This window comes from Eriocheir sinensis, chromosome 11, assembly GCF_024679095.1.
Source record: "Eriocheir sinensis breed Jianghai 21 chromosome 11, ASM2467909v1, whole genome shotgun sequence".
Lineage (NCBI taxonomy): Eukaryota > Metazoa > Arthropoda > Malacostraca > Decapoda > Varunidae > Eriocheir > Eriocheir sinensis.
In genome coordinates, this window is record NC_066519.1 from 1,443,570 (window position 1) to 1,455,683 (window position 12,114).

General features: G+C 42.3%; 1 protein-coding gene across 17 annotated transcripts in view; it reads left to right on the top strand.

Annotated features, from left to right (window-relative positions):
• Positions 1–11,918, top strand: part of LOC126996739 (probable cytochrome P450 301a1, mitochondrial) — a 34,323-nt gene extending 22,405 nt beyond the window's left edge. For 2 of the 17 annotated variants that reach the window (XM_050857508.1, XM_050857509.1), the window contains exons 9-14: positions 533–611; positions 3,161–3,364; positions 6,292–6,449; positions 7,352–9,047; positions 10,755–10,807; positions 11,077–11,918. In XM_050857508.1, coding sequence (XP_050713465.1) covers positions 533–611; positions 3,161–3,364; positions 6,292–6,405 — 397 coding nt within the window. In that variant the 3' untranslated portion in view covers positions 6,406–6,449; positions 7,352–9,047; positions 10,755–10,807; positions 11,077–11,918. Of the gene's footprint in view, positions 1–532; positions 612–3,160; positions 3,365–6,291; positions 6,450–7,351; positions 9,048–10,754; positions 10,808–10,886; positions 10,981–11,023 lie in introns of those variants that run through there. The other 15 variants (XM_050857511.1, XM_050857510.1, XM_050857514.1 and 12 more) reach the window with 15 other exon arrangements.
• The last annotated feature ends 196 nt before the right edge of the window (positions 11,919–12,114 follow it).

Genomic DNA, 12,114 nt, shown 5'->3' on the forward strand with positions numbered 1-12,114 from the left:
GAATGCTCTTTATAGGAGCAATGACTAGCGGGCTTTTTTTTTTTTCATTATTCTTTTTTTTCCCCTTGAGCTGTTTCCTCATGTAAAAAAAAAAAGTTCAACACTCAGTTATATCCAAAAGGTATTTTCAATGAAGAGTACTCATAAATACTTACAAGAAGTATTCGTATTTTTATTTGTATTTGAATTAAGACCATTTCACTGTATTTGTATTCGTATTCGTTGGAATTTAAAATATTTGTATTCATGTTCAAATACACAACTCTTGGTGTCACTCCATCCCTGGCACAAGCAGGAAGCTACCACACCAAGGCACTGCTCACAACCAAGGCATTTTTAGTGATTTCTTTTTACTCGTAAATCAAAACACTCATACAGTAAGCAACGCATAAACCAAGGTATTTCTGTACTTATATGTAGACCCTTCTGATTAGAGCAAGCTTGTTATGCTTCATCTCTCTGGGTACTGCTGTGTGTGTGTGTGTGTGTGTGTGTGTGTGGCCATTCTACCCTAAGCCGCCTCCCTCCGCAGACTGATGCCGGTCAACGTGGGCATCGCGCGGCGCCTCACCCAGGACACAGTGCTGGGCGGCTACCTGGTGCCACGAGGGGTGAGTCATTGCCGCCACGCTCCCTCCAGACACAAGGGGCAGGATCCTTAGGGGGGCGGTTTGTCCTTCTTAAATGCATCTGTGGTCCTTATTATGAAACCCGACACTTGGGTCCTTACGTCGCTATTATAGATGACGAATGAATGAACAAAAGAACAAAGGAGAAAGATAAAGAGAAAAGGAAGGATGGATGGAAGGAAGGAAGGGAGGAAGGGAGAAAAGGAAGGAAGGAAGGAAGGAAGGAAGGAAGGAAGGAAGGGAGAAATGGAAGGAAGGAAGGAAGGGAAGGAGAGGTGTTGTCCGTAGAAAAGAATGAAGTAAAGAATGAAAGAAGGTAAGAAGGATGAAAGAAAAGAAGGAAGGAAGGGAAAAAGGAAGGAAGGAAGGAAGGGAGAAAAGGAAGGAAGGAAGGAATGGAGAAAAGGAAGGAAGGAAGGAAGGAAGGGAAAAAGGAAGGAAGGAAGGGAGAAAAGGAAGAAAGGAAGAAATGGAGAAAAGGAAGGAAGGAGGGAAGGGAAGGATAGCTGTGGTTGGTCGAGGTAACAACAGTTTCGCTTCTCACATCAACTATTTCTAAAGGTCAAAGAGGGGGTCAGTCAGGTTCTAAGGAGGTTTTTTTAAGTTGATGGTACAGAGGAAGGGTCAGACTACAACCAGGGTCATAAAACTACTACTGGAAATGCCCAAAACTCCTACGAAAGCCTTGTCAATTATGTGAACTTGGGTGATGAAATGTTTTAAAATACATCCCATCTTCTTAAACTGTGATGGGCAGACTTATTCTTAAACTGTGATCCTTATTGTTAAACGTCTCAGGGTCCCATTACGACTGTTTCCCAAGGCCACAGAGAAGATTAACCAGGTTTTCATGGGTGACTTTACCATTCATGATGCGTAAAACTATCACTGGCATCACTTTGTATCTCTGTTTGTCTCTTTCTCTATATCTCGTGTCTTCTTAAATGTCTCAGACTCCCATTACGACTGTTTCCCAAGGCCACAGAGAAGATTAACTGGGTTTTCATGGGTGACTTTACCATTCATGATGCAGAAGTCGTGTAAAACTATCACAGGCATCACTTTGTATCTCTGTTTGTCTCTATCTCTATATCTCGTGTCTTCTTAAATGTCTCAGGCTCCCATTATGACTGTTTCCCAAGGCCACAGAAAAGATTAACTGGGTTTTCATGGGTGACTTTACCATTCATGATGCAGAAGTCGTGTAAAACTATCACAGGCATCACTTTGTATCTCTGTTTGTCTCTATCTCTATATCTCGTGTCTTCTTAAATGTCTCAGGCTCCCATTATGACTGTTTCCCAAGGCCACAGAGACGATTAACCGGGTGTTCATGGGTGTTTTTGTCGTTCAAGATGCAGCAGTCGTGTAAAACTATCACTGGCTTCACTTTGTATCTCTGTCTCTATCTCTGTATCTCTGTCTTATTAAACATATCACTCTCCCATTACGACTATTCCCAAGGCCACAGAGACGATTAACCGGGTGTTCATGGGTGTTTTTGTCGTTCAAGATGCAGCAGTCGTGTAAAACTATCACTGGCATCACTTTGTATCTCTGTTTGTCTCTTTCTCTATATCTCGTGTCTTCTTAAATATCTCAGACTCCCATTATGACTGTTTCCCAAGGCCACAGAAAAGATTAACTGGGTTTTCATGGGTGACTTTCCTGTTCCAGATGCAGAAATCGTGTAAAACTATCACAGGCATCACTTTGTATCTCTGTTTGTCTCTATCTCTATATCTCGTGTCTTCTTAAATATCTCAGACTCCCATTATGACTGTTTCCCAAGGCCACAGAGAAAATTAACCGGGTTTTCATGGGTGACTTTCCTGTTCCAGATGCAGAAGTCGTGTAAAGCTATCACTGGCATCACTGTATCTCTGTATATCTGTCTTCTTAAAACATCAGGCTCCCTTTACAACTCTTTCCCAAGGCCACAGAAAAAATTAACTGTTTTTTCATGGGTGACTTTCCCGTTCAAGATGCAGAGGTCACGTCAAACTATCACCGGCATCACAAAACAGTCCATGGATACAGTTTCTATAAGGTTTTAAATATGTACATACTAAAAGTTCCATAGATTATACGTAAAGTACATGAAACCGATAAACACTCGTAAAGTCATCGCAGAAAAACACACACACACACACACACACACACACACACACACACATACACACATACACATAAAAGATTGCCGTGGAAACAAAAACAGAGGAGGATTGGGGAGAAAAATGAGAGTGGATGAAGAAAAATTACCTCACAAACAGAGAAATGAGAACCAGGTTGAAAGATGAAAAAGCGGATTGGAGAAAGGTCACAAGTGGAGGTCAATACACACACACACACACACACACACACACACACACACACACACACACACACACACACACACACACACACAGACGCCTTAAAAACTGTGCTTCCTTGACCTTAAAAACTGTGCTTCTGTTTGGACACCTTGCCTGGTCCAAAAAAAATAAAAAAATAAAAAAAATAAATAAAAAAAAATCCACATTCTTCCACAGTGGGAGGTTGTCGCTTCCACCATGCTGATCAACCACCAGGAGGACGTCTTTCCCCGCGCCACAGAGTTCCTGCCGGAGAGGTTCCTGCGCGGGTCACCCTTCGCCCCGAGACATAATTTTGCCTTCCTGCCCTTCTCCTACGGCCCAAGGATGTGCATCGGAAGGAAGATTGCGTACCAGGAAGTGTTCTGCCTCATTATCAGGGTGAGACTGTGTGCTGTTGTCTGTCTGTGTCTGTGTCTGTGTCTCTGTCTGTCTCTCCATCTCTGTGTCTGTGTCTGGTCAAGGATGTGTTTTGGCAGGAAAATTGCGTACCAGGAAGTGTTCTGCCTCATTATCAGGGTGAGACTGTGTGCTGTTGCCTGTCTGTCTCTCTGTGTCTGTGTCTGTGTCTGGTCAAGGATGTGTTTTGGCAGGAAGATCGTGTACCAGGAAGTGTTCTGCCTCATTATCAGGGTGAGACTGTGTGCTGTTGCCTGTCTGTCTCTCCGTCTCTGTGTCTGTGTCTGGTCAAGGATGTGTTTTGGCAGTAAGATCGTGTACCAGGAAGTGTTCTGCCTCATTATCAGGGTGAGACTGTGTGCTGTTGTCTGTCTGTCTCTCTGTGTCTATGTCTGTCTCTCTGTGTCTCTGTCTGTCTCTCCGTCTCTGTGTCTGTGTCTGGTCAAGGATGTGTTTTGGCAGGAAGATCGTGTACCAGGAAGTGTTCTGCCTCATTATCAGGGTGAGACTGTGTGCTGTTGTCTGTCTGTCTCTCTGTGTCTGTGTCTGTGTGTCTGTCTCTCTGTGTCTATGTCTGTGTCTCTGTGTCTGTGTCTGGTCAAGGATGTGTTTTGGCAGGAAGATCGTGTACCAGGAAGTGTTCTGCCTCATTATCAGGGTGAGACTGTGTGCTGTTGTCTCTGTGTGTCTCTCTGTGTCTGCGTCTGTGTCTCTGTGTCTGTGTCTGTGTCTGTGTCTCTGTGTCTGTGTCTGGTCAAGGATGTGTTTTGGCAGGAAGATTGCATACCAGGAAGTGTTCAGAGTGACTTAATCTCCCTTCCTCATTCTCTCTCTCTCTCCCTTCCCTTGTTCCAGCATTCACCCTTTCCTCTTCCTTCCTAGTGATTCCCTTTCCCTTCCTTCCTTCTTTCCTTCATTTCTTTCTCTCATATAAATTTGTCTTCCTTTCTTCCTCTTATTTTTATTTTCCTTTCCTCCTTTACTCATTTTTTATCCTCCTCCTCCTCCTCCTCCTCCTTCTCCTCCTTAGTGATTTGCCCTCCAGAGCTTCATTTCTTTATTCCTCCTCTATGGTATTGTGTCTCTGTATCTCTGTCTGTCTCTCTGTCTGTCTCTGTATTTCTGTCTGTCTCTGTATTTCTGTCTGTCTCTATCTCTGTATCTCTCTCTCTGTCTTTGTCCACCCAAGGATGTGTATAGCAGGAGATATTCTGTGTCATTATCAGGTTAAGACTGCAGGAAACTATCTCTTTATCTCTGTGTGTGTGTGTGTGTGTCTCTCTGTCTCTGTGTCTCTCTCTCTCTGTCCACCCAAGGATGTGTATGACTGCATGAAACTCTCTCTCTATCTCTGTCTGTGTGTGTCTCTCTCTGTCTCTGTCTCTCTGTGGCTGTTGCAAGATGTATGGCATTATATCTCTTTACCTCTCTCTGTCTTTGTGCACCCAAGGATGTGTATGACAGGAGATATTCTGTGTCATCATCAGGGTAAGGCTGCTTGGTAGTAACACGCCATCTATGTCTCTGTCTGTGTTTCTCTGTTCATGGATGTACATTAGCAGGGAATAGTTTGCCTCATGAGAGAAGGATTAAATGATACTATCTCTGTCTATGTGTCTCTGTCTGCATCTGTCTTTGGTTTGAGAGGAAAGGAAAGAAGTGTATGTAAGAAAATCCTAAAAAAGAAACATGCTAAATGGAGGGTGTCCAGCGCAGATGTAGCTAACATGTGGAATAGAGGACCGGAAAACAGTGCTCAGATGGTTTGGACATGTAAAGAGAGCAAGGGGAGGATACAGTGCTGGGAGCTGTGGAGAGATTTGAGGTAGAAGGAAGGAGACCGGTTGGTAGACCTAGGAAAACGTGGAGGTGTGCACAGGAAGGCTTGGCATTGATGATATTGGGCAGAAGACAGACAGGAGAGTGGAGAGAGGAGAGAGCAGAGGAGGATACAGTGCTAGGAGAGACGAGAGGGGTAGAAGGGGAGAGACCACCAGGTAGCTGAAAAAACAAAACAGAAGGAGAAGTACAGGAAGGCTTGGCATTGATGGGATTGGATGAGCATTGGGCAGAAGACAGAGTAGAGTGGAGGAGAAGGAGAGCAGGGGAGGATACAGTGCTGGGAGTTTAGGAGAGATTGGGGGTAGAAGGAAGGAGACCAGTTGGTAGACCTAGGAAAACATGGAGAAGGGGTATACAGGAAGGCTTGGCAGTGATGGGATTGGACAGAGCAGAGTGGAGGAGAAGGAGAGCAGGGGAGGATACAGTGCTAGGAGCTGTGGAGAGATTGGGGGTAGAAGGAAGGAGACCAGTTGGTAGAAATAGGAAAACATGGAGAAGGTGTACACAGGAAGGCTTGGCAGTGATGGGATTGGATGAGCATCGGGCAGAAGACAGAGTAGAGTGGAGGAGAAAGAGAGCAGGGGAGGATACAGTGCTGGGAGCTGTGGAGAGATTGGGGGTAGAAGGAAGGAGACCAGTTGGTAGAAATAGGAAAACATGGAGAAGGTGTACACAGGAAGGCTTGGCAGTGATGGGACTGGATGAGCATTGGGCAGAAGACAGAGTAGAGTGGAGGAGAAAGAGAGCAGGGGAGGATACAGTGCTGGGAGCTGTGGAGAGATTGGGGGTAGAAGGAAGGAGACCAGTTGGTAGAAATAGGAAAATGTGGAGAAGGGGTATACAGGAAGGCTTGGCAGTGATGGGACTGGATGAGCATTGGGCAGAAGACAGAGCAGAGTGGAGGAGAGCCACAAAGCATCCAACAGCTGGCTCAGGAAGAGTAAAAACGGACAGTAAACGAAACGATGATGATGATGATGAATGGAGGGTCTACTGTAATAATGATGATGATGATAATGATAAAAAGTGTCCGTGTGTGTCTTAGCCGTGTGTTTTCTGTGTTCCAGGTGTTGAGCGAGTTCCAGGTGGAGTACAAACACGAGGACATCCACCTCATCAACCGTCTGAGCTACGGCCCGTCACACCCCCTGCGCTTCACCTTCACGGAGAGGCACGCATGACACGCCTCCGCCATCACCAACAGCTCATTTTGATACATTCTAAGGCCCAGTGGTTCCCAACCTTTTCTAGTTTGCGGCACCCTTGGCAAGCCTTTCAAAACTTCCCGGCACCCTTATAAGGAAATACATATTTAAAATCTCACACATATTTAAAATCCTCACAACGAACTTATCCATCCTTCTTTCTCGACGTTGTCAGATAAGACGTATTCTGAAAAAAAGGGAAAAAATAGAGGCTTAAATTAGTTTTTGATACTTAGGTAGAAAGCGACAAACACGGTTTTAGCTTATCTCAAGAATTGCAAATGATCACAAATTTACGACGTGTTTACATTTGGTATTACAGGAGAAAATTATTAAATTTTGCTTTTGGTGTTATAAAGCATAGAGAAATTCATTACTAATACTTCGTAATTAATTACTAAAAAAAAGAAAAAGATGAACAAACGACTCACGAACTCAGCTAGTTAGCAATACATACCAGGTATGTATTGCTAACGAGCTGAGGGAGGAGGATATGTCATACCTTCTGCTTCCTTTGCGTCACCAATCAGTACTGAGACATTCTGGGCTCTGGCCAGTGGCGACTCGCTGTGCGCCCTGCCCTGTACGTGTGTCATACGCGTCAGTCTACAACCCTCACTCCCCTCCCTCCCTCCCACTCTCCCGCCAAGCTGTTCTCTCCAGTGTCCGTACAATTATTACACAGCAAAATCATATAATTAGTATTGTTCTCCTGGATTGTAATTTTTCATAAGTACAAATTATTATACAAATTCAATGAAAAGTAGCTAAGTTGAAAATTCGATCGCTAAATTGTGCAGCAGCAGCAGAAGCAGAGAGAGTGAAGTTAATGCAATTTTTTCCCCTGAATTTTGGCGGCACCCTCAAAAGATCTCACGGCACCCCTTGGTGCCGCGGCACACCGGTTGGGAATCACTGTAAGCCTTACCTGGGAGTGTTAAGGTCAAGGTATTTTTAAGCACTGTCGCCTCTTACATCGACTATATATTTCCAAAGTCCAAGAAGGAGGTTAATTGGGTGTGTTTAGGTTCATGGTACAGAGCAAGGGTCAGACTACCACTGGGGTCATAGAACTCCCCCTGGAAATGCCCACAACTCCTATGAAAGCCTTGTCAAATGTGTGTTTTTGGGTTCATGGTACAGAGGAAGAGTCAAACTACCACCAGGGTCATAGAACTACCCCTGGAAATGCCCACAACTCCTATGAAAGCCTTGTCAAATGTGTGTTTTTAGGTTCATGGTACAGAGCAAGAGTCAAACTACCACCAGGGTCATAGAACTACCCCTGGAAATGCCTGAAACTCCTATGAAAGCCTTGTCAAATGTGTGTTTTTAGGTTCATGGTACAGAGGAAGAGTCAAACTACCACCAGGGTCATAGAACTACCCCTGGAAATGCCTGAAACTCCTATGAAAACCTTGTGTGCTTGGGCTCCGAAATGTTTAAGAATATGAGCTTAAGGGCTGTGTGCCTCCCTCTGTCTGGTGCTCATCTCCTGTGCGTGCCAGGCTTTACCCCCACAGCCCTTTTCTCAGCCTTGGCAGTGTTAGGGTGTGCGTGCCCCTCTCTGGTGAGTGTGTGATGGGGTGGGACGGCCCATCACACCCCTGCCCTTCACCTCCAGCGGCACCAACTCCACCTACACACTGCTACCAGACTCCTGACAGACTTTTATTTCTCTCCCATTGATCCATCCTTATTAAATGTGTGTGTGTGTGTGTGTGTGTGTGTGTGTGTGTGTGTGAAAGTAAGAGAACTAAGCTATGTATATGTATTATTATTATGATCATTATTATTATTATTATTATTATTAGCTTATGGAGAAAATATATGTATTATCCTTAAACAAATACCTCACTATAACATACTCCAATACACATTAAACAAGTATATACATAATGTGATGAATTATTTTGTCCGATTCAAACATTCATATTATATTATTTACAAGTTCAGTGGGATTTTTTTAGCTTTTTTTCTGATTTATTTTTTCCGTTGAGGATTTTGAGAACAAGAAACAGTGTATTAAAAGTGCTGGTGTGAGTAAGGGACGATAGAAAATATAGAACCTAGACTTGGAGTTACAGAAAGAGAAGAACAGCACAGACAGGCAAGGTTCTGATGAGTGAGTTTTTAGGCTCACGGTACAGAAGAAGGGTCACACTTTTACCACCCCTGGAAATGCCTACAAAACTCCTACAAAAACTGTCATGTATGGAATTAGAGAAACATAAGAACATAAGAACATATATGGACTGATAGGCAAGGAAGAAGAAGACTTTGAGAACAAGAAGCTGTGTGAAAATATAGAACCTAGACTTGAAATTACAGAAAGAGAAGAACAGCACAGACAGGCAAGGTTCTGATGAGTGTGTTTTTAGGCTCACGGTACAGAAGAAGGGTCACACTACCACCAGGGCCATTAAACCACCCCTGGAAATGCCCACAAAACTCCTTCAAAAACTGTGTCATGTATGGAATTAGAGAAACATAAGAACATAACAACATATATACACTGATAGGCAAGGAAGAGGAGGACTTTGAGAACAAGAAGCTGTTCAAGATATAGAACCTAGACTTGAAATTACAGAAAGAGAAGAACAGCACAGACAGGCAAGGTTCTGAGGAGTGTGTTTTTAGGCTCACGGTACAGAAGAAGGGTCACACTACCACCAGGGCCATTAAACCACCCCTGGAAATGCCCACAAAACTCCTACAAAAACTGTGTTAAATATGGAATTAGAGAAACATAAGAACATAACAACATATGTATACACTGATAGGCAAGGAACAGGAGGACTTTGAGAGCAAGAAGCTGTGTAGTAAGTGTTAATGTAAGGTACAGTGAAAATATAGAACTTACACTTGGAATTATAGAAACATACAGTCATAAGAACATAACAACATATATACAGGTAACTCCGATTTACGCGAGTTTGGTTTACGCGTTTTTGAAATAACGCGGGGTCCAAAATCCCCCCCCAAAATTTATTTACACGTTTTTTCCAGTTACACGCGATATTTTATGGAGTGGCCACCAGATGTCTCACGCAACTGGACTCACACGGCGCCGCGGCCACACAGCAGAGCTCAGTTCTTCCCGCGCGCCACTTGAACAACAATACAGTACCCACGCTGCCACGCTACTCAACAATAGGGGTGGGCAGTTACCGGTACTAACGGTACTAGCTATATGGTACAGTACCGGTACCAGACTGATCGGTACCGGTACCAATACTAGCTAGCCACTCATGGTGTCCCTCATTTCTTCCTCACACGAGTGAGGCTGAGACTGAGTGCCTGAGTGGATATCTCGGTGATATGGATATTCTCTCTCTCTCTCTCTCTCTCTCTCTCTCTCTCTCTCTCTCTCTCTCTCCACTGAATGAAGTGAATAAGCATATTATTCCCACCATCACTAGTAGGTTATGACAGAGAACTAGGCAAGACACAATTCACACGTTTCTGGTGACACGCGCCATGCAGGTGTTTGTTGTGTGGGTGTGGTTGTGTGGTTTGTGAACAATGCAAATGGCGGCCTGCTGTATTGCGCGAAATATCTCCTCGTACAAGACTCGTGATGTACAGTTTCTGATATCATATTCGCCCCATTATTCTCACTAATATTAATAATTAATAATGAACACATGGATATTTTTTTCCAATATGATTTTTTATGTAGCTTGTACTGCTCCTTAGTCATACAATCTTAAGCCACCTGTGACATCAAGATCAAGATCATACAAATGGCGCCCGACGGAAAAACGGAATAACAGCAAGGCATGGGCGATCCTCCACCGATTTCAATTTTGTATAGTAGTTATTAGATCGCCCTGTATTCTATGGTAACATATTATAAGACAGCTACAGACTATGAAGGATTATATACAACGATAAAGGAAAGTTTGCCGTTGTTATTGGATAAGACAAAAAACAGACCCTTAAAAACACCCCAAAGAAGAAAAAAATCATTAAAAATTTGTACATTCGGCGTACAAGGCGCAGGGCTAAACTTTCAGGCATTTTTTCGAGAAAAAGGTGTGCGCTATACGCTGAAAAATACGGTATTTATTTTTCGACATAAACCTACCTCTTGTTTGATTTACATTGTTTTTGATTTACGCGACCTCTCCAAGAACGCAATACTCGCGTAAATCGAGAGTTACCTGTACACTGATAGGCAAGGAACAGGAGGACTTTGGGAACAAGAAACTGTGTGATAAAAGTGTTATTGTAAGGTACAGTGAAAATATAGAACTTACACTTGGAATTACAGAAACATACAGTCATAAGAAAATAACAACATATATACACTAATAGGCAAGGAACAGGAGGACTTTGAGAACAAGAAACTGTGTGGTAAAAGTGTTAATGTAAGGTACAGTGAAAATATAGAACTTACACTTGGAATTACAGAAACATAAGAACATAACAACATATATACACAGACAGGCAAGGAACAGGAGGACTTTGAGAGCAAGAAGCTGTGTGATAAAAGTGTTATTGTACGGTACAGTGAAAATATAGAACTTACACTTGGAATTACAGAAACATACAGTCATAAGAACATAACTTTTAAGCACTGATAGGCAAGGAACAGGAGGACTTTAAGAGCAAGAAGCTGTGTGATAAAAGTGTTGATGTAAGGTACAGTGAAAATATAGAACTTACACTTGGAATTATAGAAACATACAGTCATAAGAACATAACAACATATATGGACTGATAGGCAAGGAACAGGAGGACTTTGAGAGCAAGAAGCTGTGTGGTAAAAGTGTTGATGTAAGGCACAGTGAAAATATAGAACTTACACTTGGAATTACAGAACATACAGCCATAAGAACATAACAACATATATGGACTGATAGGCAAGGAACAGGAGGACTTTGAGAACAAGAAACTGTGTGGTAAAAGTGTTATTGTAAGGCACAGTGAAAATATAGAACTTACACTTGGAATTATAGAAACATACAGTCATAAGAACATAACAACATATATACACTAATAGGCAAGGAACAGGAGGACTTTGAGAACAAGAAACTGTGTGGTAAAAGTGTTATTGTAAGGTACAGTGAAAATATAGAACTTACACTTGGAATTATAGAAACATACAGTCATAATTAAGAACATAACAACATATATACACTGATAGGCAAAGAACAGGAGGACTTTAAGAACAAGAAGCTGTGTGGTAAAAGTGTTAATGTAAGGTAAAAAAATATGTACATTACTAAAACATGAAATTAGAGAAAGCGATGTTAGAAAATGGTTGAGATGAATAGGGGAGAGCGGCCGGTGAGGATTCATACAAAGAATATATATTACCTTTGAACAGTAAAACAAGAAACAGAAGGAAAAAACACCATGAAGACAGCGATAAATTAAGACAATACTCCATAATATAATATTTTTTTTAAATAAAAGGACAAGAAAAAAATAATAAAATGTAAGTGTTGGATAATCAGAGAAAATAAAAGGATGTAAAAAGACGAATTAAGAGTTTTATAATATTTTAAGTATACTCTCGACTGACATTTCTAATATATTCTTTATTTGGTGGTCCAGACAAGGTTAACGATTTCAAGACCACAAAATCCATTTATTAAGTGAACTATTGCAGCGTCTAAATAAGTTCAAATAAGAAGCAGAGGAAAGTGTGCACGGCTTATTTGGTTCTGTATGCAA